The sequence below is a fragment of the Penicillium expansum genome (genome assembly GCF_000769745.1).
Source record: "Penicillium expansum strain MD-8 chromosome Unknown contig349, whole genome shotgun sequence".
In the NCBI taxonomy this organism is placed as follows: domain Eukaryota; kingdom Fungi; phylum Ascomycota; class Eurotiomycetes; order Eurotiales; family Aspergillaceae; genus Penicillium; species Penicillium expansum.
In genome coordinates, this window is record NW_015971314.1 from 238,793 (window position 1) to 265,790 (window position 26,998).

Sequence of the window (26,998 nt, forward strand, 5' to 3'; positions counted from 1 at the left end):
TGAATGCAGGCTATTCATCGATTTACACCTGAAATTTTCAGAGGATCGCGTAAGCGATCTCAATCCTACTGACCACATCTTTTCCGGTTGTACTAGCCCCGGACCTATCAACATGCTCAAGGCTGTCAATCACATGAGCCAAAGCTATGTTTGCCTTTTCGTTCTAGACCCCATTGGTATGCCGTGTCATATATCACATCATTTTAATCTTATCCACAATGGACTCTTCGGGCAAGAGACTGAGCCACTTCCATACTAATGTCTCCAAGACCACCAATATCTCTGAAGAGAATACCAGCACACCGGCTAAAAGTCAGGCAATGTTTCACTATTGACATAAAATGTGTCATAAGTGCTGCTGAAGCCATTGAACTGAGTGGCAGTGGTACTTGTATATGCTGAAACTCAGTCAGTTTCATTGCAACTTCAACTATAAAATGGCAAAACTCACCACCCATGTTTTTATATTTGAGCCAATCTCCAACCTTGACTTCTGAATCAAGCGTCACCTCACGAACAACACAATCCGTGCTGTCACATGTAGGCCCCCAGATCGAGTACCGGTGATCTGTTACTTGCAAGGCATCCCCTGGTTTTGGTTTATTCAAGAACCCCCTGGCCTTCTTACTCTTGACCAAATAAGGAACCATGATCTCTTTCTCCATAATCACATTCATAAAATTGCCGTATATGCCATCGTTTTGATAAAGCATGTCTGGAACACCAGATCGAGCAGCACTTCCAAGCTGACGGCGACGTGAAATCACTCGACATACAAGAGTATACACACTACTAGCAAGAAACCGACCTGGTTCTGCGATCGTTGTGATACTAGCTGGAAACTCCGACCGAATCGCGTCCCGTAAGATAGGCGCCATAGACTCAAAGCAATCGTCTTGAAAGCCACCGCCGATATCGAGAATCTTGGGGTGGAAACCTAGACGTTCAGCTTGTGAAAATGCCAGACGTGCATCTTTGATGGCCTTGCAAAATGATGCTGGGCTGGTAGCACCCGTCCCTATTAGTTTCGATAGTCAATAAATCCGACTAGCTATGAAATCCGAAGTACCAAAGTACTTACCAACATGAAAGCTAACGCCAATCACATTTAGTCCAAGCTCCCATGCTCTTGAAAGTAGCTCCTCGGTCGTATCCAGCTGCGCACCAAACTTTTCGCCCAGACAAATGAACGCACTCTCGTCATTTGCATAGATGCGAAGTAATAGCTGAGCTTCTGGCATGTGTGCCTTAATGGTATCCAATTCGTCTATGTTGTCAAATGTCGTTCGCAAGACGCCAACCTCGCGTGCAAAAGCTACAGCGGCAGGTGCTTTGCATGGATTGGCGAACAGAATCTGGGCTGGATCCACGCCGAGGCTGAGAACTGCGCGTATCTCTTCAATGGACGCGCAGTCAAACCCTGTCCCCAGTTCTGCAAGAACTTTGAGGAACGTTGGGTCACAATTGCATTTGACCGCTGCGGGAAAATGTTACTTTTTATACCAAAACCAGATTCATAATAGAAAAGGGGCTCTCTACCATAATACGGTCGTATACCGGGCATATTCTGGGTCCAGCGACGATGCTGTCGAAGTATCTGGCCCAAATCGGCAATGAAGAATGATTCATCTCCACCAACAAGAGAGCGTTTGACTATACGGGCAATGTGACTCTCAATCGCAAGATCAACTAGCTCATCTGCTGAGAGATTTCGATATCCGGTGGCGTGTATGACTTTGCCAGTGGTCACAGCTTCACTAGGAGCAGGGAGAAGAGCCATGATTGTGGAGAGTAGTCGATCGAAAAGAACTGTGGAAAACGGAGAGTTCTGTAACTGAAACAGCATTACAAAACAAATGTCGGACTATAATACAAAGCCCTGGAGTATATGTCCTTTTGGAAAAATGTACTGTGCTCTTCGGAACACCGTGCGAATAGATCGTTTAAAGAGACTCGGATGAACTAAAAAGTGAAGAAAAGCCATTAAAAGGCAAGTTTGCACGCAATTGAAACTCTGCATTACGTTGGATCTCACGGAAAGGAATAAGCAATAAGTCGCACGGGATAAAGGCCTCACTTCCCCAGTTAACCTGTGAGAGAGCCAATTATATTTTTATTGAAACAAGTGGACGTGTGTTTTCTAGGGCTTGAAACATTATATGCATGGGATGAAGACGATCAATTGGTAACTAGATCGGCTGATTGAGGCAATTCTGCTTCAATATTGGGTACGTAGCACTCCATATAGCGAATGTGATCGGCTCAATGGTGGCTTTTATGTGGATTGTGGTGGAGACCCAATGAGTGAGGGCGTGGAGCTGAGTGCATGTATAGAGTAACATCGTCAGACAAGTACATCAAGGTTATATCTACATTAAATGCTGAGTAGTGCGACCAAGGTGTTTGTAATAGCATGTTTAGAATACAATTTTACCTTGGACGCTACATGGGATAACTGATATTCCCCGGGAATTGTTGAACTAAACTGTGAAAGGAAAGAATCTACAGACTAGCACTACACCAGTACTTTTTATGTCATAGAAACTCGATTCAAGTTTTCGACATGCAGGAACCATTCGACTTCCAGATGTGATGCAGCAATCTAATGGGGCGCAGCTGAAGCCCTACAGGAAATCCCAATAGATGCTGTAGAGAAAATGAGTTGTTTTCGGTGCCTCCACCCTGGATCATCCCGCTAGGGCCTCGATCTTTCTGCTTTGACTGTAATTATCGGCTTTGTCGGGCAATTATACTGTTACACATCGAATGCACTACGCAACACATGTCGAACTTCGGAGGCCTTGAGCTGTCTAGGATTTCCTCGTATATTTGCTTCTTCCATGCAAATTAGGATCTACCAAGCTGTGACCTCTGCGGTAGTCAGCTGTCTATAGATGACTGTTTCTTATAACATATAACATTTGAATCCCCACTGGGGTCTACGCCAAACCCCCGAAGATTTTGGTTTCACAGGCTATTTAGAGTCAAAACGACCGGGAAATGAAATATCCACGGGCTCAAATATATCTTGAATAGCATATATGCCGTGCAATGTCTGAGTAAGAATTGGTCGGTTTCCAGACCTAAAATGTTTATGCACGTTGACAAAGCTTTTGACCGAACTTATTTTTAAATTGACGAGAAAGTCAAGTTCTCCTTCACAATGCCACGTCCTTGGACTCATTGGTTCTCACTTCATTGCAGGAACCTGCTGCGTGACGCAGTGAAGCACCCCACCAGTAAGGGGGATGGCGTTGGCATACACCTGCCGAATCACCCGCTCAGGGAGCAACGCTTGAAACATTTCCAAAGCGTTTTGATCCCTTTCTCCGTCACCAAATTTGGGGATGATCAAACCTCCATTAACGAAATAGAAGTTCACGTAACTTGCCGCTAGTTCCTCGTGCTCGGATTTCACCAAGCCTCGTGGGTCAGGTTCTTCAATGGTGTAGATCTGCAAGCGCCGACCCTTAGCGTCTGTCTCATGGTCTAGAATCTCTCGGATCTCTGTAGACAACTCCTTCCACAGATCAATCGCAATTGCGTGTGGTTTTGAGTAAGCGATGACACCAGGACGCACGAATCTCGCCTCAGCGTCCATATGCACGTCGGTAATGTCAACATTGCGCCGCCCAGGGAACCATATCACTTTTTCAATCCCTAGCACCCGCTTCAACTCTGTCTCGATCTCGGCCTTGGACACCCCTGGGTTGCGCATATCACATACAACGCTACTCTCCGTGATGAGCAAGGTTCCTTCGCCATCGGTGACGAGACCGCCGCCCTCGGCGCGTATCAAAGTCTCGATCTGCGTAACGGGGCTGGGCTCACGGTCGTGCTCGATTACCCACCGCGCAAATTCAGTGTTCTCCTGCAGTGCCTTCTCATCCATCAAGGGCCATCGCTGGCCCCAGCAGACTCCGTCGTCTTCGGGTTTCTTCCCACCCCATTCATTGAACTGGAAATTGATTGCGAAGCGTCGATTGGGGAATGCTCCTGTCGTGTCGCGCACATAGACTGGACCTGTGTCGCGTACCCAGCAGTGGTTGATTGGACATGGGATAATAGAGATTCTAGATGCGTCTTTCACAAAAGTTCTGGCTAGGGACTCGGCCAATTGGATTTCTTCGGGCCTCACGTACAGTCGAACTGGTTCGAACTCAGTGATCGCTCCCGCTAGTTGAGCTAATTCATTGCACACAGCATCATACTGATCGGGGGGTAGGGAACATCGAGATGGTACCCCCATGATTGTCGCTTCATGGGGCTCTGACTCTGCTGGGAAGATGTAGCTTCCTTGCTGAACTTTGATTTCATAGCTGCTGATATGAGAAGGCTGGAGCCAGGTGCGTGTGGTAGTATAGAGGGTTGACAGCAATTTGCGGAATCGCTCGAGAAGCATCATGTTGATTGTTATTAGTGGATCATCGTCCTTCTCATCTCAAGCTGGAGTTTCTCTCCTTCTTAAAGATGCAATCCGGTTGCCTTGGTCCTCGGTTTCTTCGTACATCATCTACTTGGTGTAACTATGACTGCTTCAACGTTACTCATAATTGTCAAGTTGCGTTCTTGGTACGAAGTGGTATATCCCCAATCGATCACCGAGAAATAGCATGATATTTGGATTCATGTAGAGAACGAGGAAGCTGAAGAGATGTTTCAAGAAGTACACATATCCAAAGGTCTCTATCTCAGTACTAAATGCTCACATGACCTGATGGCTAACCTACACCCGTGGTGATGCGAATGAATACTAAATTTACCCGAGCTGACTTCTCGTGGCATTAAAAATAAATGCAATAAAAAAACCACGTTTGTGCTACTGTATACAGTCTGACGCATGCTACTCTGTCAGCAGAGGTTCACGTTCCATCTCTTCATCGGCAGACTCGGACCAGGAGACTTCTGCCATAGGACCACTAAGCCATAGCATAGGCATAGCAGTAACAGCAGAAAGAACTCCCAGCCCAAGGGTCATAATTTTCCAGTCATATCTGAACTCCACAAACCCACCTACCATAGGTCCTAATGCCAGCCCGCCAAAATGTGCCATATTCTCTAAACTAAAAGCTTGAGCCACAGCACCTTTACTCCCAAAGACCCCGGGATCTCCAGCTTCCATGTCATCCAAGACACGCTGCATCTCCACTATCAAGGCTGGCTCACTTAAGTCGATGCATATTCCGATAAGACCCAGAATCACACAAAGAAGACCTATGTGGGATGGTGAGTTTTCTTCAACAAAACGAAGACAGACCAGACTCGGGGCTAGGATGGCAAAGCTTGCGAATGTAATCACTCTCGTTCCAAAACGGTCAGATAAAGATCCTAGAAAAGCAGTTCAGGATCAAGCAATAGGGCATGGTGGTATGATGTCGGCGTACCGAAAAAGGGTTGGAAAATGGCCGCTGCAGCACCTGGTAAGAATATCAGACCTTCCCCTAGAACATTCCAGTGGAATTTGTTCTCCACAAATACCGGGAGTGTCTATATAGGAGTGTCAGTACAATTCCAATATAAAAGACTGAATTCCATACCGCGTCAAATGCTGAGACCACAAGAGCCCCGACTATAACTGCCCAGAGGCTAATAAGAATCCGTGGCTGCTTTAAAAGCTTTCCCAGCGCACAGGTACTCTTAGAGATTTCCGTGGCAGTCTGGCCGCTGTTAGTTATAGTCTCCAGAGCTCCATATGGCGGCTGCTCGGGGATATAACCATTCTCCTGACTTGGCCGCTCGCCATCAGTGAGGCACAGCCAACGTTCAGCAATCCTCTTCTCGACAACGGCGAGTCTAAGAAAGAAGTCAAGAGCAACAATTCCGAAAGCCATACCAAAAACGGCATAGAACCCTCCAATTTCGTAAACCAGTCCGCCCAGTAGTGGACCAGACATAAAGCCCAGTGTCATGGCGGTGCCGAGATATCCAATCATTTGTCCAAGACTCGCTCTATCTACTGCATCTGTCACAATTGAGAGACCAGCTACCGAAACCATGGCCGTTGCCGCGCCTTGGAGCACTCTGGCAATGATATACCATGTCACAGAGTGTGAAGCTGTAAAAATGACCATAGATGAAAATAATAGCACGAGTCCAGATAGATATGGGCCCTGGCGGGTTCCAGAGACGTCTAGCATGTATCCAAATATCGGACAGCATGTAAGTGCCGCGACAGCTTCAGAGATGAGGAGGACGCTGTTCCAATACTCTCCTATCAAAAGAAACAGCTATTAGTAAATGAGTTTCATATTTTCGTAGATATGTCGTACTATCTTCAAATGCTACTCCAGCTCGTGAAACCAATGCCTGGGGCATGACGGGGACAATCTGCAGCGGTCAGGTAAGGATCGAAGGTCTTGGCTAGAACTTTTGTACCATAGCATAGAGAAAGAGATCCTATAGAGGATATGATCAGCTGGAGCTTAATTTGTCTGAAATCCTGGGGACCGGGGAGGATACCGTGAACATTGACAGAGAAATCGTCGTCACTATGAAGGATTGTGATGACCTTAGCGGCAACAACCACGGTCGCTGGTCGCGAAGCTTCAAAAATGGCTTCGACCAAGTCATTTTTAGTGACCCCGCTCAACCACCGTGCTGAGTTGATATTTTTGACAGTTTGAGGATGAAAGTTGAAGTGGAGGATTCGACTCGAAAGGTTGGATAGGTGGGCTTGTTCGTCTTAATGTTTGCTTTTTCTATATGCAGTTCAAAATTCAATATGCGTTAGCGGTTGCAATTTGGTAAAGATCCTCGTTGAGAGAAGCGAGGTGTTCGATTGTACTCCGTCGCTGCATCTGCAATCAGGTTTTGCGCTAGACGCTGCAAAGGAGATCCTCCGATCACTGCTGATCTCTGGGACACTATGATTCATTTTGTAGATGACCTTGAATATTTCGTGATATGTCTGTACAAGAATGAATTGGATAGGATATGAATGGTATAATCAGGCGACAAATTACAGCCTAACGCTCAATGATTGTAACATGCGCACATTGATTAATTGAACAGTCTAACTCGTAGTATGGTTACCATAACTTCTATCTCCACCCCACGTACTACAAGATTTTCGGCCCATGGCGTCGTCTGGTCTTTCAATGATGCCGTACTTCAATATGGATGAGTGAATACAACAATTCCTAGGTGACTGGGGGCTATAGTCCTTAGGGTGTAATGCTTAAGTGGCAAAAATAATAGACCTAAAGTTTGAAATAATAAGTTTGATAAGGATATTCGAGGTACCATATGACAGTTGATACAGCGAAGTATAATTAAATAAAAGTGAAGGTGAATAAAAAGAAGTATAGGTCCTATCCTCGCTACGCTCTGCCTACCTGATCTAGTACTCCCTATGTTAGCTAGGATAGTACTCCGTACGGAGTACTAACTACTCGTATCTGCCATACACACATAAGCATATGGTATGTAACATAACTCCGTAAGTATCCGTATTTATAAAAAACGGAAAATTACTATTTTTGTTTCCTGTCGGAAATCACCGGTACAGCAATGTATGTTCAAAATGACAGATGTGTATGACTCTAACTAACTAAAATGACAAGAATCCCCTATTTGACAATTTGCTGGGGCATAACTGACTAAGCTTAATATGCAATTTGTATGGGGCCCACTATCATAGCGGTCCATGTATTTTCCGAGGTGTTGAATACTCGGGTTCCCAGTCATGTATTGTAACATAGCTTTCGACATTTCCTGATTCAGAAGGTCTAGTGTATCTTGGCATTTAGGGTTCGGGGACAATGAAAGAGTTGAGGGGCGATACCGATTTCCGGAAATACTGTAGGACTAAGCAGGGGTTGTTTGTAAAGTAACCCGACAAGGATTAGTGTTATTTTGGATACAGACAGAGAAACAATGCGTGTGTGTCGATGGGGGAATCTGTTTCGACTCCGACTGTACGAAATTGATACCGCTGAGTTACGTCTTGATGAGACCTACCCCGGTCCGCTGTCTATCGGCTGAATCTCCAAGTGTTCACCCGGTTGGCCCGTTCCTATCACTGATGCGAAATGCTCTGCTGGCCATGAGGTTCTGGGTGCCGTCAGGAGTGTGTATGGACATCTTACTCCGACATACGACTCCACCAGTCCGTTCCCCACGGATTCAAAAAGTGGCTACAACATGAATGCCACCGCAGTGCGAAATTTGAGTCTCTCATCCACCAACACGACATCGAACAATGCAACTGCGGGAAATGAAACCTCCGAATTCAACAGCGGCATGGTTATCACAGCCCCCAGTGATACATTTATCACACTGTTTGGGATGGGTTTGATGTGTCTTACATCCATGATGTAGTTGTTTGCACCTCAGCCAGCCCCAATGAGTGAAATTTGTTTGTTGAATGAGTGGTAAAACCTGGAGGCCTCGCGCTGGTAAATTGAACGCGAGGAATTGACTTCGAAAAGGTTTCCCCTCTGATGAAGCGAGCTTGGCATAGGACCATGTTCCCCCTGTTCTCCAGGATTAGATGACTAGCTTCTTGTATTTCCTTGGAACATACAATGCCGATTGCGCCCTCAAACCCCTAGAATACACTTCAGAGCTCTCTAAAATCACAATTTGGCATCATGTATAGATCCTGGAGAATGGCTCTACTTACGGGTCCTTTCGGTGGACAAATTAGTCGAATAATAGCCACTTTCGTATCGAGTATACTATTGCTGGTTGATTTCTAACCTCATGATGTGGAGATTATCTTCTTGATTTGAAGCGAGGTTTGTGAGAGTCAAAGAACCGCTAGACTTTAACCGAGCTCGGTCCAGAGCGGGAAAGACAAGCCATAGGTCTGATCAGAAGTTTGTTTTACCAGAGTGAATATCGCTTGTCCCCACCCACGTTCTAGTTGCAAGACCATAACGCCGACGGATTGTCAAATTCAACTAGAGATTGCCTCTAGTGGCCTCATAGGCCCGGTTGAGATGTAAAGCTCCAAAGGGCGAAAATGTTTATTAATTTGACGCGCTTCATACAGAAGGACAAAATCCAGTTTGATATGTACATTGTCCAAGTTTGTTAATACATCAATGAAGGGGAAAGGGTAACAAATATTTTGCAGTTCAGGGAGAGGGCGATTGATCCGGGTATTTCGTGGGCTGCCATAGGATCACCCATTGTCAACTATTTAGCGTTTGGATGACCAGCAAGGTTGGCTTTCGGTTTAGTGGAATCGACCTTCTCATCAGTTGGCAACACATCAATTTTAGCCTTCAGCCTTTCGCACGACACCCAACGTCTAAGATCGGCCAAAAACATCTTGCGCAAGCTTATATTGGCCATATGAGTCATGGCAAGTAAGTGACGCGGGCCAGGTATACTAGACGGGAAAACGAGATAAAGCCCCGAATCCTGAATTGGATCCGGTCGGAATTTCATATGGTACGCCTTCTTTCCACCAATTGGCAGACGGTGGAAAGCATGGCGATAAATTTGACGAGTGAGATAGCCGAAAGGAAATGGCATACCGACAATATCCTCGCGCGTCAGGGCATACATCGGCTCAAAGCCAAAGCCGAGGTAAGATACTCCAGCATAGTGGAGCATCGCCATTGCTGCAACCAGGAGGAGATCGCTAATACCCTTTGCACTCCCTGGGGCGGCGACGCACGGATCAATGTGGTATCCGCCTGAGCCTAAGCGGCGTAGCGCTGCGAAGCCGTTGATTGTTCCGTCTGCGTAGTACGTGTATACGTATGTCATTAGGCCGGGGAGAGCGAAAGGGTCGTAGACGGTTATAAAGGCTTGCGGGCTGACGGCGGAGTTACGATCTGCGCGCCAAGCATCATAGACAGCGACAAGATCGGCTTGGAGCTGGGTGTTTGTGCCGTGTATTGCGGGTGCGTAAATGCCGAGGGTTATGCCGCCTTTGTTTAAATTGAGCAAGTGGCGATTCTGGGTGGTTATACGCTTCCCGCTGATTTCGAGTAGCACGTCGTTTGTTTGCGGGTTGAGCACTCTTTCTGTTGCGAATCGAATAGCTGTCCAGCCATTGGGTTTGGCATAGTCTCGTAGGAAGGACTCACTTGCGCCCATAAATGCTATGCCCCAGTGGTGTTGTCGTCGGTACGTCCTGAACTCTGATAGCAGTTCTGCTATCATGTCTGTGTCACATAATGGATCTCCAACCACAACTGTGACCCCGGTTTCGATCTTAAAACATAATCCTGCTGTTCTGGATTTGTTCATGAAGAATCGATAGCTGCGGTCAAGGATGCCCATGTGTGCCACTTGCCCGTAGTGTGCAGCTAGTCGTTCGATGTCGGTCAATACGTTGAGATCGTCGAGGCTGAACACATTCGCTTTGTCGGTGTAATGTTCCTTCTTTGTGATAGAAAACCCTTTGTTCGATTTCGAAAAGCTAATTTGTGTTCGTGTTTCCGAGTGAATGACTTGTAGAGAGTTATGACTATCCATACTCGTTACAGAGTTAGAGACCCGTTCGGCAAGCGTGCGGGTACTGGAACAACTCGCTGAGCTTGGGCAAGAGGACGTTGCAGGTGGTGCTTCGAAGCTGCTCCGTAGGTGATCTATGACACAAACGCCATTGTGGTGGGAAGTAGCGTAAAGCTCGTCCATCAATACATCTCCAATCTCATCCAGAAATGATTTCTTCTTAGATTTTGTGACAAGAACATGTAGTGCATTTCCTTTGCGTGCGCGCCGTGACCGCTTCTCTTTCATCGTCAACGGAGCAAGTATCAGATTGTCACGACGATCCAAGGGAGTGGTGATCATGATAGGTGTTTGTAGCAGCAAGATCTCAGACGAAGAATGGGAGTGCGTCAAGGCGTTGGAAGCAGAAAGTAAAGTGGGACACATTGTTATAGTGAAGTCAAAAGATCATAGTTCAATTGGCTGCAACTTGAAAGCAAAGAAAGTGTAGATCTGATGTCCACGGGTACACGGCATCTTGGTCACCAAATGCCCCTATCAAGGTTGATTAGGCAGATACTTTCTCATATGCTTTGATCTGCCAATTATTCTGAATCGCGCACTCATTTAGATAGACAAAGCTACAAATCATTGTGCGTCAAATTTATGACCTCCGGGTACAAGCCTCCGCTAGTGGGGTTATGGGCATTAGCTGAGCCAAGCAAGGAAATTCTATAAACCAGAAATAATATGAGCCGGAGGTGCCGAGTGTGTATCAATGACTTGTCTACGGAGTAGTATAGACTAAAATGTAGTTCTTGGCGTCAGGGGCACTTCCTATAGAGTTAATGATGTGTAGTCCCTTAAACTTTATGCTTCTGCCTGAATACCATGCCCCGCGGAACCCGCCCGTAATCTAAGCCCCGCGACCTCGCATTTAGGGGTCTGCTTTTCATGAAATAGTGACATTTACTATTCCAAGGATATTATCATTCCCAGGCAATTATCGTGATTAACTAGGATGACAAATCACGCACCGGAACAAAAGTCCGGATGCAATCGTCGCTCGCCGCGGAACCCGTTTTATAAGCCCATTATTGCGTCGATCTCCAAGACGAGCATCTGTTTCAGTCCGTCCATAAGATAGGACCTATTTATAAAGCACCATTGTCATTGGAGGAAAATAGTGGCCTGAGGAGGGTGCTGGTGGTATAAATATCAAATTCACGGACAATTAAAGTGTTTCGTACCTATTGTTCTAGCTGAGCAACGTAGGGATATACTCGGTCAATTACCTACAGGTAGATGGCTTGTATCTGTAGGAACAGAAGACAGGAAAAACTACTATGCATGGTTCAACTTTCAACATAAATATACTGATCTAACTAATCATCCACTCCTAATAGCGAACCTTTCAGTACGTGATATTAAGATATGATCAAAAGGCCTGCATCAAAGCCAGTTCGTTAATATGGGACCCATAAATTAGAGTTTGTCGGTTCCCGCAGAGTCCGTAACGCCGGCCTTGAATCAACAACAAGTTCAAAAGACATGCTAGGCCCACTTATAAGTGCCGCTACAGATCTCGGTTGAAAAATTATTCGCAATCTCGTCCAGCGAGATTTACAATTTGATGAATTGGTGGCCACAGACTCCGAGTGATACTATTGATTGGAATCTCTTGGCTACGATTAGTTTCCGGGCCCGGCCCAACCATATACATTCGCAATTTCATGATGATCCCGATGCTGCGCCAATTACTATAATGCTTTGACGAACACATAATCGACGCGGTTAAATACGTTTATCACGTGGCCCAAAATGGGTTCTGCATGTCTATATGTTGTGCGGAGAATTAGTTGACATGTACTACAGATGTTTCAAGGTTGACTACATAAAACCAAACCGCGTTTTTTACGCTTTTTTTACGCTTTTTCAGTCCTGTAGAATCAGTGTGGGTCTGAATTTTACTCTGGGAAGAAACAAGGGCACTTGTTTTGCCTTTTGAATGAACGTGGAATGCTTGTCCGGTTTAGTCTGTTGGGTTGAGATACATTTAGCCTATGATAATCATGTCAAGTAACTTAATCTCATAACAACTTTATAGCGGAACAGGAGAAGATATAGGACAATACAGTCTATATCTGTTTGGAATGTTCGGTTGGGTCATATGGCCCTTTCAGCCCTTTCTCCCATTGTCTCTTAGCTTAGTTTTCCTGCTTCCTCGGCCATCTCATACTTTTATGATTCGCCTGTTTTTCATCCCTTTCTCTGTAGTAGCCCTTCAGTTTTTGGCTGAAGGGTATTTCTTAGCTAAAAGGAGAGGTAAAGGAAGAAGAAACACAGAAAAAGGAAAGCTTTTTACCTAGTCATAGATAACTGGGTCACATGATCCCAGCATAAATTCATGGAATAACCCTATTGAGTCTTGCCTGAACTTGAATGTTGCCATGTACTGGCGTACTGTATTAGTATATCAGAGCCTTTTGCTAGTATACTTGAAAATGTGGCGTTGCACTAAAAGACACTTGAACATCCAGGTCAACCGCATGCTGAAAACTAAATAGCTCTGATGATATAGGAAATACCTCTGTTGCTTCTAACGGGCTCACCCTAAGGAGTACAGACCGGACAAAGCCGCAGGCGCTGCAATGTGTTCTTTGCAAAGAAGAACTACACATTTTACCACGTTCTCACATCACCAGTCCTTGCTTCCTCTTCCTGATCATCGCTTTAGCAGTCGGGTCAGTATCAGTCCCCTGGCCAACCGATTTATCGACTTTAGAGTCCTCAGCAGTGAATTTCCAATCGTATTTCATAAGCAGGAAAATTAACACAACCTTGATTTCATTCGCTGCAAAAAATCGTCCAGGGCAAGCGTGCTTGCCGTGACCAAAGACGAGGTGCTCAGGTGAAGTCGAAACAAACTGCCAACGATGTTCTTGTCCAGGCTTTTGACGCATATTGAGAAATCGATTGCCCTTGTATTCGTTGAGCTCAGAAAATAGACCTGCATCATGCATCTGGTTGATGCCAACCATTGTCCTAGTCCCTTTAGGAATTATGGTACCATCCGAGAGCGTGACTGAATTTACAGCCATACGATGCATTGCAGCTTCATCCGGCAGGCGTTCTATTAGCAAATAATTGTACTCAATGAGCCAGGAAAGCATGCTTACCAATATCGCCAAAGTGGTGTCTCTGTGACTCCTTCATTGCACTATCCATGAGTTTTAAATCCTGCAATGCCTTCTTTGACCAGCCCTTATCTGTCACAGCTGAGGCTATTTCTTCACGCAGGGGTTCAAAGTACTCAGCATGGGCACAGAGGTCGGCGATAAGTCCGCTGACCATCTCAGTCGTGGTATGAATGGCAGCAAGCGAGAGGCCAAGCTGGGCGACTTCTATATCATAGGGCTTCCCTTTAGCGGCCTCATCCATCCAGCCAATAGTGTCTGCCACTTTGGATGGAGCTTTTCCAGCATCACGGTGCTGGCGATTTTCATTGCGGCGTTTGTGGATAACGGGTTTTAGAATTCTCCGTGCCTGCGCGAGGTTCGCTCTGAGCTTGCGACACTCGGGTAGAAACCAGTGCACAATCGGGCGGAGGGCGAATGACCACTGGCGTAGGGCACTGGCGGCGATGAATGAGTCGACGGCATACTCTGTGCTGATGTTCATCCAATCCTCATTTGCGCACAGTTCTGGGCCGATGAAGACGCGGGACGAGATACGAGAAATCAGGTGGAGGAGTTTTGGTTTGTATGTAATCTCTGTCCAAGCTGTGAAGCTTATTAGCCTAGGCAATAATTGACATAGTCTGACAAAAGTCACTTACTCTCCGGATTGCCGAAGAGTTCATCGACAGCCTTGTTAGTCTCGTCCGCTAGCTCCTCGACGATGAGATCTAGAGCATGAACAAATAAATTCAGTACTGATTTTTTGTTGGGGACTGGAGGGAAGTCTTAACTGAATGACTGAGTGAGCCTGCCTTTCACAGTGTCTATTATGACTTGAGACGAACTGTCCAAGGCAAAAGGATCAAACCCGGGGTATGACCCAAAGAAATCCTAATCAGAGTGTCAGACATACCCAGGTATTGGAGATCCCTAAACAAATGACATGTCACTTACAGCGGATACAGCCGCACCGAAATCAAAGTCAGAATTGTTACGTATCTCGTCTGCAAATCCATTGGGCAGGACAAACTTTGGTCCAACATCTGTGAAAACCTGGAAGCAACTCGTAAACTAGTGGAAACGTTAAGAACAGTCACAAAACTCGATTGTGTGAACACTTGCCTGATGCAGGCCCTGATCGAGGATTTCCTTCCCATGGGTGGACCACTGCTCCCGGGCCATGGAAAGCGCACGGGAATAACCATCCTTTAGGTCGACACCGACTAGAGAAAATCCAGGATAGACCCGTGGTGCACGAACCGCCTCATAGAGAAGAGTGCTTATAGCTGAAACTAGGATAATACGAAAAGCAGTCGACTGCAGGATGCTGACCAATAGCTCAAAAATCATCGTGGAAGATATTGGATTTGTTAGAGGTCGAAGCTTGTAATGTTGTTGACGGAAGACAACGAAAATGAACAGTAGTTGAAAGCTATATATATACATGCATAAAGGAAGATCAACATGCTCCTCATCTCATAATGTTACGAACCCAGACTAACACAACCTGAGCTTCTCTCGGGTATCCGGGATGCGCAGTCCGCAATCTCCGTGCATTGAATTCGTCTTCGCGTCCCGAGAATTCCGTGGTCCCGTTGCCAAGTTTGACCCCTAGCTCGTTGTGGGTCGGGTTTCGAGCCCGGACCTTGGGCCCAAAGTTAGGCTTTGCGGAAGTCTACTCGGGTTCCTAGTCATACATTATAATATAGCTTTCGACAGATACCTTTTATGTATTTATGCCTGAAGGTTCTTACGATAGCTAGTGAGTACTTAAGGTTTAAGGTTTACTTGCTATCCCATTTCATAGGTAGCAGCTATCACGAGTAGGTTTAACTAATAACTTCTATGGTGTGTTTATCTCTCGAAAGATAATACCGCCTCAGGATTCACGTTGCGATCAAACAATATAGTCATTTCGCGCCACATACTAGTGCATGCTACCTCGGCTGCCTCCTAGCTAATTAAGGTAGATTTTTTATCGCAAATTGGTCTTGGTCGACAAGAAATAAGGCGCCCTTGCTCCGTCCTGTGTACCATTATGGAGATAAACTTGGTTCATTCATGCACTCTGGTCAATCATTATAGAAATTTCATCCATCGCTGCCACATCGCTCAGGCAAATTTATGAAACCATGAAGTTTTACCTACAACGTAGGTAGGCTGAGGCAAGTCCCAAGCTCGTTCTATCCCTTATACCTAGGTAGATTGTGGCGGGGGGGATCCACCTAGGCAGTCCCGAGTCGTCGCCCACCAATGGAATTACTCTATATTGTACTTCGGTACATAGGAATTTTTGAATTGTCGGGATAAAAATGTTCCTTCTTGTATCACTACGCACTGGCTTGTTTTATTATTTAGAGATAATCGAAAAGAATTAGCTTTATATATGTTGACACGATGGAGCGATCAAGCTACACCAAAAATTCTACTACGCAGATTTCTGTCCCGCTGCTATTAGAATAACATGTTTGGCAAGGGCACGATAGAATTCTCGGGACCCTAATTAAAACTCAGAACACCTAAGCTTACAGAAAGCGGATCTCCGATGCCCGAGACAAGCCTGGATCATGGAGTTGTGAGGCTGTGGCGCACTGTGGCGCGGATTCCCAGGGTCCTTTGTGGATCCTTGCAACACGCGACACTTAGGGAGTTATAAATTGTACCAATGTGGGCTAGCTGGACCGTGGTATATTAACATGGGCGAAGAAGTGTGGTAGACTTTTCAGAAGAAAAAAGGAATTTCCCCGTGTGAGGGACAAAGGCCCATGTGTTATTGCAAGCGATGCGTGGAATAGAAAGAGTGGAGTGAAGGGTGAGTAGCCCTAAGTACAATCTGGAATACGCAATGACTACAACGTACGGAGTAGTAGTATTTGAAATATCAGTCATGATTTTCGCGGTTTCACGATTTTCACGATTTTCTAGATGTTTGCTCGTTCAGCCTTTAATCTATGCATCGATTGTTTCCTGTTTGGCATGTGTTTTGGCAGGTTCCGCCACACGAGAAACTATCGCGCAGTCCGCGGCCCCCGTCCGACCCATACTTCGGCTATCTGGTTCTCACCTCTTTACCCTCAAGGGCTAGTCTTTCCCCTATCCTCAGCCCTTGAATTTAATTTTAATTTCAAAGATGCCTCTGATCCAATATGAAGATGCTAGAGGAACTTCTAGGATAAAGAAAATCGTTGGCCCATCAGATGCGAGCAAGAATATATATATCGTCAACATTGGAACTTGCTAGGATATATAGCCTATGTATACTATGAGACAAAATTGCCTGGGTATTAGCTCCAAACTCGATCCCGCATCTCTCGTGCTATGAGTGTTTTGATCTGGTTTATGATCCACCCGGGTTCTGGAACATATTAAGAGTCCAAGGAACCGCTGAGTGACTATTTTCCTCTTTTTGTCTTTTATTTCCTCTTTCTTCTTCTCTTTCCTTTTACCTCATTACTCGTTCTTCATTTTTTGTTCTCCAGAGAAATATACCATCAACCTCGCAGCAATTTCCAATACAGTTTCACATACAGTTTCCCATGCAAGTGCAAACCTGAATCATAGAATTGCTCAGAGCGCCAATTCAAAATCAACAAATATTTTGGACTTGGTCATTTCACTTGAAGCCTTTCCCTAACGCAAATCTGGCCTCGCCATTTGCCACTCTCGACCATGTCCCATCTGCAACCCCCCAAACACGAACTTCCGCGAGAAGATCTAGCCGATAGCGAAAAAAACAAATCCGGACCTGGAACATACAATGCCGATTGCGCCCTCGAAACCCTAGGATACACTCCAGAGCTCTCCCGCAACCGTTCTACCTGGAATGTCGTTTTTATGTGCTTCATCCTATCCTCCGTACCTTACGGACTGTCAACCACCTTCACATACCCCTTGGCGGGTGGAGGTCCTGCTAATGTCATTTGGGGTTGGGTGGCCGTGTGCCTGATCATTCTCTGCGTAGCTGTATCGCTAGCCGAGATCACTTCGGTCTTTCCCACCGCCGGGGGTGTCTACTACCAGACCTTCGTCTTGTCCCCTGTCTGGTGTCGGCGCATCTTCTCCTGGATCTGTGGCTGGGCCTACACGACTGGCCAAATAATGATCACACTGTCAGTTAATTTCTCAACCACACAATTTTTCGTCGCTAGTCTCAATGTCTTCGAGAAGTCACCCGGGGTCGGTATCTGTGACCATTTTGAGGCTTACCATGTGTTCTTAATTTTTCTGGCGATTACTCTTTTGTGCCATGCAATTCCTGCCTTCGGTAACAAATGGCTCCCCTGGCTAGAGGTACCTATCCCTAATATCCTTTTTGCAGCTACCATTCGATACTTCGTTGTCTCTCTTTTATTTTACTCATCATCCCCTTCTATACGCATCCCACCGATTAACTCTTCTGATTTATAGCAATTCGCCATCTTTTGGACTATAGCCGGCGTGATTGCTATTGTGGTCTGTACTCTGGTTCTGGCCAAGGAAGGTAGACACTCGGCCGACTGGGTATTCACACATTTCGAGCCGCTGAGCGGCTGGCCTACGGGCTGGTCGTTTTGCGTGGGTCTCCTGCAGGCCTCATGGGCCACCTCAGCCACAGGGATGATCGTTTCGTAAGGTTCTATCCCAGTTCGTTCATGGTCTTGAATTAATCCATTATCACCCACCTAGAATGTGTGAGGAGGTGCGCGAACCCGCCGTCCAAGTACCCAAGGCTATGGTCGGAACCATAGTGATCAATTTTATCGCCGGTTTGACACTGTTGATTCCTCTCTGTTTTGTCCTGCCGGATTTGAATAAACTGATTGCATCGGGCCAACCGGTGCCCCTGACCTTGAAATCTGCCACTGGCAGTTCCGCCGGCGCCTTCTGCTTGCTCGTCCCATTGCTAGTACTAGGAGTTATCTGTGGTGTTGGCTGTGCGACAGCCACAAGTCGATGCACATGGGCGTTTGCGCGCGACGGCGCAATCCCTGGATCCAAATGGTGGAAGGTTGTCAACAGGCGTCTAGAAATTCCACTGAATGCTATGCTTCTGGGCATGATCATTGAAATTCTGTTGGGATTGATTTATTTTGGATCCAGCGCGGCATTCAGTGCCTTCTCTGGTGTGGGCATTATATTGCTGACTCTGAGCTACGGATGCCCTGTGGCGGTATCGCTGATTCTACGTCGTCGCCAAGATCTCAAGCACGCTGGTTTCAATTTCGGTCATCTGGGTACATTCTGCAATATCGTTACTGTTGGTTCGTTTTTCGTTCCTTTCCTTGTTCGGCTCTCACTAACATTCGTCTATTAGGGTGGACCCTACTGGCTATTCCCTTGTTCTGCATGCCGACTAACAAAAGTGTCACTGTCAACACTATGAACTATGCAGTTGTCGTCTTCATGGGTATTGTGCTTATCTCAGGAGTATGGTACTGGGTCTGGGGGCATAAAAACTATGCTGGTCCACCCACAGAGGGCGTTGATGCTTATGCCAAGGAGTCCTAATGATGTTCTATCGAGACTCGTTGTCAGTTGCATGATTTTATACTGTATACAAACTAGGCTTAAAACAAAAATTGAGAGTCTCCAGCGCAACTATCATTTGACAGAGAGGCCAGCTCGGAACGCGGATGGGTGGAACTTGTGGACCTCCGACCTGCCAAACAAAAGCAAATTTGATTTCTTTTTCCTTCTAAAACCAGTCCACATCTCGCTTGCTTTTTCCTTTGTTCTGGCACATACTGTCCGCTATAAATCTACATATGTGTTTGGAGGTAAGCCCTGATATCATTCGCAGGTCGGGCTCTCAACCAAATTACCTTTTTGATCCCCACATTTTACCTAGGAAGTAACACTGAGAATTTCTGAACCATTCAAGTTTGAAATGTTGATTAAGACTTCTTCGATATAGTTTGCCAGCTTCAATGATTGGCCTCATACCTAGCAGTCAGGTGGGACACCAGGAGCCTCGGATTCAGACCGCAAGTGTAGAAGAAAAATTTCGGATGGGACATGGTCGAGAGTGGCAAATGGCAATGCCAGATTTGCGTCAGGGAAAGGCTTCAAGTGAAGTGACTAGGTCAAGGATATTTGTTGATTTTAAACTAGAGCTCTAATAATATGATTCAAGTTTACGCTTGTATGGGAAATTGTATGCGAAATTGCTGCGGGGGCGATGGTGACAGATGGCCTGAGTGTTTCTCCGAAGAACAAAAAATGAAGGCGTGGAAAGAGAAAAAGGAAGAGTAGGAAAGGAGGAAATTAGGCAAGCTGCGGTTCCTGATAGACTCTCCGGACTCTCTAGAACCCGGGCTAATCATGAACCAGATTAATAGACTAATGGGAGGTAATTTTGTCTTATAGTATACATGGCCTATGTATCCTGGCAAGTTCCAATATTGACGATCTGAATATTCCTCTCACTCGCATCTAATGGGCCAACGAAAAAGTGAATTTTGTATAGTCCTATAGGAGTTATTAAGGCCTACTACCTATTATAGTACTGAATAAGTTCTTCTATGAAATCCTCAAAAGGTTCAGTATCAGTAGAGTCTTGAAAAGCCCATGTCCACAAAGACTAAATGTCACGACTGAAAAGAGGACAAGTTATGGAGGTAGAAATAGTGTAAATCTGTATTTCGTTCTATCATGATGCAATATCGAATCGACCCAATTTATTGATCTTCCAGAGAGTATTCAATCATTCTCATGCTCCATTGTCTCCGTGTTCTTCATTGGGATTCAATTCCAAGTCACTTCATCAACACTCCGCAGTGCAATAGAATTGTCTTCGGGCTCGACATCAAGGTAGCTCCTCAACAAAGGCAGCAATGAATTTTTCCAAAGTACAGTATTCCTGGTCGATACTGTAGTGGCCAGAAGTAGGATAGTAGATGCCAAAACAACAAAGAGAGGAAGGATGATCCATGGCCATCTAACATGAATATAGGTTTCGGCCCTGAACGCCTTTCCAGATATTCTGCTGCTCACATCGGCAGAACGTATGGCGTCGGTAAGGCTAGTGGACAAAGACTTGACCACATCCGTTAGATTATTTGCCACCATCATATGATACGCAGAAAAAGATTTAGTGTCATTGAACAGATATCCAAGCTGTGATACCAAATCCATGGAGAGGGATTGAGAAATATGGTAGGTTGAGGACTTGTTGGACAAGGGTGTTAAATCTGGCGGTGGCACGAACTTAAAAGTATTCTTCATCCAGTTAGAATCTTCGTCCTGTATAACGATCTGAAGTTTCTGAGCCCGGGAGACGGGAGTTGGATCGCTTGTGGCAGAGAAATTACTTGGTGCATACTCCTTTTCACACCAGTACATCACACACTCAGTGAAGGAAGGTTTGGGGGGCCATGCTGTTGTGTTCTGACTTGTATAGGGAATCATTTCCTGCTGAATAATTGAAATAAACGAAACAATTGGTGTTTCAATATCAAATATCTTGTATCTCTCTTTCTCGAAGTCTGCCATCGGTGACGGAATTCTTGAATAGATTGCCCAAAAGTGCGCTCCAAGCTCTTTTAAGATCTTGCCATCAAATATAGCACCATCGCTTATGTCATTGAGGGATAGAGTAACACTGTACTCATAGGGCGCTGTATATGTGCAGTTCATATCTATAACTGTCCGATTGGCATTTGGCAGCACAGTCCCCACACACTTCTGAGTCGTTCGCTCGGTGACATCTTCGCACTTGCTGCAGATTCCCAAGGAAACGAATGTCGGATAAGAACACTTTTCCATGGTGCATTGAGCCTGAAGGCCAGTATCCGGAAGTGACAACCCACTGTTGATGGCTCTTGTTTGTTGATCGGATATCCTCATATAATCGGCGCCAAGATAATCGGCTGTATAGTTACACGCAGATTGAATCAAAGCAGTTTCATTCAAAGCCTGTACTTGCCTCGAAGGGAAGCTAAGAATTTGTTGAGCGAACGGGTCAACCGCGACGGCCAGAAAGGTCAACGAGGCACCCGAGAATGTTAGAATGCCCATTTTCGACCCCGAAGCCACTCGCGAGAGAACTTTAAGCGCGCCCCACAATCCACGGCTTGCCTCATCGATTGTTTGCATGTACTCAAGGGGAGCGGAACTTGATCTGTCGTATACCCTCCATTTAAGCTGGCCCAGGCAGGCTGAAACAGCATTGAGCAGTGCGGCTTTGGTGATGGCTGCAATAATAGAGATGATTGTGTTCGGTGAGGCTGTATATTGCCAATTCACATATGGTTTGCCGTGAATACTGATAAGAAACCCAATAAGGAGTGCGATACCAACTACACTGAGGCCCGCACTACCGATTTCCCATGTCCAGGAATTACCTAGGTCGAATCCGCATCTGTGTGGTTTTGATTTTAATGATTTGAATGATCGTGTTGGGTCCCGTTGTGCCGGGTCTTCTTCGGCCACCATAGAGGCTGTTTCTGGGTGGACCACTGCTGTAGAGGGAGAGAGGTGGTCGGATGATAATCTTGAGGGATCGATAGTTGTTTGGTGCCGTTCATCATCGCTGGGGGAGCTCATAGTTGCAATCACTTGCGGAGACCGGTCACAGTATGATAAAACAGTGGTGGGTAAGTTTGATCAGGTGCCTCACCACAGTCAATCTTCGAGATAGGCACCTTGCAAAGGGTCTCTAGGATCTTTACCGATGAGACACAGGGGAGTGGAGAATGAGAATATCGCGTTCTTCTAGAAACTTTTGGAGAGAGAAAGAGAAGGAGAGAGGAACAAGAAGAGAGGAGTTAGATGAAGGAGTGCCCATGAGGGGCCTCAACATTTACTAGGTACTGCGCCCGTCTGTTGTGGGTGCAAAGCCACCTCAAATGTTTGCATAGCATTTTGAATGCATATGCAGCTCGTATTCAAAATTTACAGCTTCCTCATTCGCCGTTTTGACTATTGGCTGCATGAGAAAAAGCAAACATATTCTCGACTTGAAGTTGCTGCGTGAGCCGTCCGAATACTCCGTGGTCGAGCCATAATGAAATATTCTCTGTTTGAGGTCAGAATTTATGTCATTAAAGAAAGGTTGTGATTTACGTACCATGTAGCTGGTAAATGCACCTGCTTCTTATTCCTGGTTTTTCATGACCGTTTCAACTTTTTCGGGTTCTGTACCCATCGTGGATGTCTTTCACAATCACTTGTCAGAACCAATAGGGGAGAAATCCAAAATACCCAGTCAGCTTGTTCTTTTTCTTTTTCTATATATTTTTTTTTACCAAAATCATGCTCTTTTATGGGATTTCCATTCTCATCTTGAACCATACCAAAAGGCCAAGAGATTCTTGGCACGCTTAACGGAACTCCACCACGCGAAGGATACTTCGGAACCCGCGGGACCCGTAAAACCCTTTGCTATCTTCATTTTTCTTATTTTGCCCTTATTCTGCAGCCTATTTTTATGTTTCCGATCTGCTTTATCATTTCGACTCCATTTCAATATGACAGAAGAGCTTTCCGGAAACGATATTTCCGTGGGACGAGCGGTAAGCCCTAGATTACCCGCCAAGCCATGAATAGTCCACTGACCCCCCGTTGCCCAGTGTGATCGATGTCGGAAGCGAAAGGTGAGAATATCTATATGCTTTTTTAAAGTTTGAATAGCTACATATCTATGTAGCTAGCTATAGATATTCACCTCAGCCGTGTTAGATCCGCTGTGACAGGACGTCTCCTTGTTCAAATTGCCGATCCACAAGATCAGACTGCAAAGCATCTAATCGTCCTACGAGGGAAAAGCGGTCCCGGGTTTTGATAACATCCCAATTGTATGCTTCTTTAATTGCAAAGAAAACAATGTGGTTTGTGCTCATGGACTTTTGATTAGCGAGGGAAAGATTGATCAGATCGGTAAACGGCTCAGTCGATTGAACCATCTTGTCGAATCGCTGCTAGAGAATCCAGCGAGAGCGACGAACAATACATCTTCCAAACACCCGGAAACATGCGTCGTTTCTCGCCCTAAGCCATTACAGACCACATCTGCCAGTCCACGAATTGCAGACTGGCCCGTCCGGAAGATGCCAGATGAACACACGGATGATACTATGCTAGGACAGTCTTCATTCAGGGCACAATCTACATTTGCTATTGATCTCGCACGTACCGTTGTAGGCACGAATCAACCCACCGGGAGTAATCAGGAAGTCCAAACACTACTAGACATGCTGCGCCATATTGGAACTGCATTCAATGAGCGCCATTATTCGTCAAGGCGTTTATTTCCTCTCATGACAGCAGCTGCCCCTTTGAAGGAGTATCAAATGCCTCCTATAGAAGCCGCTGTCGCACTTTTGCGAAAGTCAGAGGGTATGCTTCCTGCGATGGATACGTTGGCAGATACTAATGCTTCGCTTCGTGTCTAGTTGACAGAAATTTTCTTTTCCAAGGATTGTCTTTCCTGCTTAGTCCACGAATTCTGTCGGACCTATGCTTGAAAGTTTATTTTGCCCCGGACTATTCTGATATAGACTTCATTATTGTGAACGTAGCGCTACTTTGTCAGTTAGTGCCTTTTCCGTATGCAGACTCGGTCTAATGTGGCTTTCAGTTTTGGCATCCGATCCAGATATCCGAAACACTAACGTCGAAGAATCTGGTGCACAGATGAGTTTAGGCTCAATGTGTCAAAAGAATATTGAAATTGCGCTTTCAAAGTTGACGCTTTATATCCAGCCTAGTTACGGCATGACTCTTGCGCTTGGTCTAGGTGTACTTTCAGCATACTCTATATATATGATAGCTATGTGCTGACATCGCAACTCAAGGTCACCTATGCCATCCACGTCTCCAATCCAATACTGGCTGGGGTATTGGCGAATGCAGCATATCAATGCTGTTATTCTCTTGGTTTTCATAAGCGCTTAAACACGTCTGACGAACCCAATTAGAAGCAATTCCTCTTCTGGATGATTTACTTCTTCGAGAAAACATTGTCTGTCCGACTGGGCCGCTCTTCGATCATATTAGATCGTGATATCGACATGCCCTCATCGAAAAATCTCCAAACGACCAATACTTACGTTATGGCATACTTCTATCAACTAGTGAAACTTGCCGGCTTGGCTGGGAGAACTTATGAACAGCTGTACTCAGCAAATGCGCTCGGTGCATCTGAAAATGTCCGGATACATCGAGCCCTTGAACTGTCGCAGGAGCTTCACGAAAATCATGCAGAGGCACGCGATGAAAATGTATGTTCAACTCATCCCTCCTTCGACAATCTAGAATATCCACTAATCAATGCATATTGATACAGCATTTATGGGGTCAATCAACGAGCAACATTGACGAGAAGGGCCAGATTGAATTCATAGCTGCGTCGGACGAAGTTCTGCGCCTTTCAATGCTAACTCTCATCTACCGAGCCATGCCACCAGGCTCTAGTTCTAGAACAACATTCGGCCCAGAGTGTATCACCTCTGCTAGATGTGCTCTAGAATCTCACCAAACCATTGTCCGGGCATTTGGGATGCAGGAATCACCGCTACTCTTATCGGCATATGTAAATTGGTACGCCTAATATAGCTATAATTCACTAGAGCCATACTTAATACTCACATCTATCGCCAGGACAATTCTCTTCACACCATTCACACCTTTCATCATCCTATTCTGCCATTGCATCGAAACACGAGACAAAGAAGATCTCTACCAGATGCATACCTTCCTCAAATCAATCGAATGCGCCTGTCAGCATTCCAGAACGATAGCAAAACATCATCACCTGTTCTCGGTATTTTATTACGTCGCAGTACGTTACACCGAGCTTAGTTCTCCGTCTTCTGCAATGGAGGAAGAACAGATACAACTTCGGAGTGAAGTAGATGCGCAGTTGAGTGCTCTGGGGCTGCAGCCACACACGGCATACATTTCTAGTCCCAATCTGCATCAAAATGGGTTGAAAGATTCCCTGACTATGGCTATTGAGCGTAACGAAAGTGACTGGGTGCAGGACCCTTGGCTTGAGAGGTGGTTTTCTTTTAATCAGCAGATGATGGGGTTATTGGATGGGAATGATTTGCCATTTTAGAAGCTTTGCTTTTCATTCAAGAATATAATGACACCTTTCTCTCCATAAGACTAGCTCAGGTAAATAGGAGATGGAGGGACTTTAAGGGGATGGCGAGTCGAAGGGGCTATAGAAGTATCCGGGAGTTAGAGCGTATGGCAGTTTCTGTTCCCATGGTTCGAGCTCTTCTGGCTAAGACCTCAGCTGTAATCGATGTTAATCGGGCTTAGCGTCATCTCAAAATCTAGATCTGGTGTTGGCCACAGCCACAGTGTGCCATGTATTACTAAGGACACGTGATAGCGGCGCCAGATTAACCTTTAGCCCCACACTCAATCTCAGATAGCCCCGCCCCACCACGTACCTACCTAGGTAGGACCCGCAGGATCCGGGAGGCGACCGGCAGTGGGTCGAGACCACAGGTTTCGGTATTGACACGGGCATATAGCATGTCCATGTCTGCTCAAGAATCCATATGTCTTCCATCTCTACCCCTTATGGTTGTTGATTCCTGCAGTTGCAGGCGAGGCAGTAGAACCGCTCGCAATTTGTGTCCTTACCAGACCAGCTTGTCTTTGGGCATGGCAAGCACGCCTGCCCGGGGCGGTTCTTTGCCAAGAATGAAACCAAGGTTGTGCTGATCTATTTGATGATGAAGTTTGGTTGGAGGTTTGGGGGAAAAGGGTGCACGGAGGATGTAATGTTTGGGCAGGAGTTGGAAACCGACCCCGACGGCGAACGCAACGATTAGGAAGCGGCAATTATATGTTCCACTTTGGGTAATATGCTTGATCTGTTTCATCAGCTAGTGCCGGGTATGTTCTGTCAACGACAAGATTTTCCTAATTCACAAATGTCTGTACATGTAAATGGCAAATTTGGCAATTCATTGGCTGTTCTATGTATACATCATTAAATGCGACAGCATTACGGAGTACGGAGTAATCATGCTAACAAAGGTCCACTGCACTAACCTTATTTTTCAAAATAGGTATGAACTTTCTAGAATCCGTGTCCGCGGACAGCCACGAAAGCCGAGAGCCTGCGATCCTGCAAGATCTGGACGCGGTGGCCGCGGAACCCGCATCGTGTTCTCCGTTTGTCAAGTTGAATATATTCTTAGACTGACATGCAGTTCCAACCATGTTGACTCCGATCGGAGGCGGACCATGATTGGATCGCCTCAATTAGATTGGAATAGCAGCGCAGATACTGGTCGCTTTCAGATACATGTAGACGAGAAAGTCCATTGCAAGGATTACATCTGGAGCTGACTCAACGTAGCGGACGTTAAGAGCCCCGGAAGACCGTTGCCAAGGTTCCGTCTGCAAGTTCATAATTGAAACTATTAAAAGGGGCGTGGATTCCTGAATCATTGCGTCTGCCATAATTCCTACTTCTCCTTTACTTT

General features: G+C 45.8%; 8 protein-coding genes across 8 annotated transcripts; 2 read left to right on the forward strand and 6 right to left on the reverse strand.

The window, feature by feature from the left end:
* Positions 1–306: 306 nt before the first annotated feature.
* PEX2_098620 (type III PLP-dependent enzyme) lies at positions 307–1,780 on the reverse strand (the record flags this gene model as incomplete). Its single annotated transcript, XM_016747132.1, has 4 exons — positions 307–398; positions 452–1,018; positions 1,082–1,477; positions 1,558–1,780. 4 exons carry the CDS (start codon positions 1,778–1,780, stop codon positions 307–309), a joined length of 1,278 nt encoding a protein of 425 aa, XP_016598481.1.
* Positions 1,781–3,190: 1,410 nt separating this feature from the next.
* PEX2_098630 (agmatine deiminase family protein) lies at positions 3,191–4,405 on the reverse strand (the record flags this gene model as incomplete). The annotated part of the gene is made up of 1 exon (XM_016747133.1): positions 3,191–4,405. The coding sequence occupies one exon, from the start codon at positions 4,403–4,405 to the stop codon at positions 3,191–3,193; it is 1,215 nt and encodes a 404-aa protein (XP_016598482.1).
* Positions 4,406–4,843: 438 nt separating this feature from the next.
* On the reverse strand, positions 4,844–5,933 carry PEX2_098640 (Major facilitator superfamily domain, general substrate transporter; the record flags this gene model as incomplete). The annotated part of the gene is made up of 3 exons (XM_016747134.1): positions 4,844–5,328; positions 5,385–5,487; positions 5,538–5,933. 3 exons carry the CDS (start codon positions 5,931–5,933, stop codon positions 4,844–4,846), a joined length of 984 nt encoding a protein of 327 aa, XP_016598483.1.
* A 3,208-nt stretch (positions 5,934–9,141) lies between these two features.
* On the reverse strand, positions 9,142–10,755 carry PEX2_098650 (uncharacterized protein; the record flags this gene model as incomplete). Its single annotated transcript, XM_016747135.1, has 1 exon — positions 9,142–10,755. The coding sequence occupies one exon, from the start codon at positions 10,753–10,755 to the stop codon at positions 9,142–9,144; it is 1,614 nt and encodes a 537-aa protein (XP_016598484.1).
* A 2,330-nt stretch (positions 10,756–13,085) lies between these two features.
* Positions 13,086–14,921, reverse strand: PEX2_098660 (cytochrome P450; the record flags this gene model as incomplete). Its single annotated transcript, XM_016747136.1, has 6 exons — positions 13,086–13,525; positions 13,572–14,174; positions 14,231–14,299; positions 14,417–14,462; positions 14,526–14,614; positions 14,669–14,921. 6 exons carry the CDS (start codon positions 14,919–14,921, stop codon positions 13,086–13,088), a joined length of 1,500 nt encoding a protein of 499 aa, XP_016598485.1.
* Positions 14,922–17,240: 2,319 nt separating this feature from the next.
* Positions 17,241–19,058, forward strand: PEX2_098670 (Amino acid/polyamine transporter I; the record flags this gene model as incomplete). Its single annotated transcript, XM_016747137.1, has 4 exons — positions 17,241–17,861; positions 17,979–18,178; positions 18,237–18,811; positions 18,865–19,058. The coding sequence occupies 4 exons, from the start codon at positions 17,241–17,243 to the stop codon at positions 19,056–19,058; spliced, it is 1,590 nt and encodes a 529-aa protein (XP_016598486.1).
* A 1,236-nt stretch (positions 19,059–20,294) lies between these two features.
* PEX2_098680 (DUF3176 domain-containing protein) lies at positions 20,295–22,094 on the reverse strand (the record flags this gene model as incomplete). Its single annotated transcript, XM_016747138.1, has 1 exon — positions 20,295–22,094. The coding sequence occupies one exon, from the start codon at positions 22,092–22,094 to the stop codon at positions 20,295–20,297; it is 1,800 nt and encodes a 599-aa protein (XP_016598487.1).
* A 923-nt stretch (positions 22,095–23,017) lies between these two features.
* Positions 23,018–25,608, forward strand: PEX2_098690 (fungal specific transcription factor domain-containing protein; the record flags this gene model as incomplete). The annotated part of the gene is made up of 9 exons (XM_016747139.1): positions 23,018–23,062; positions 23,120–23,143; positions 23,197–23,324; positions 23,404–23,885; positions 24,127–24,287; positions 24,344–24,385; positions 24,467–24,769; positions 24,835–25,088; positions 25,149–25,608. The coding sequence occupies 9 exons, from the start codon at positions 23,018–23,020 to the stop codon at positions 25,606–25,608; spliced, it is 1,899 nt and encodes a 632-aa protein (XP_016598488.1).
* Between the last annotated feature and the right edge of the window lie 1,390 nt (positions 25,609–26,998).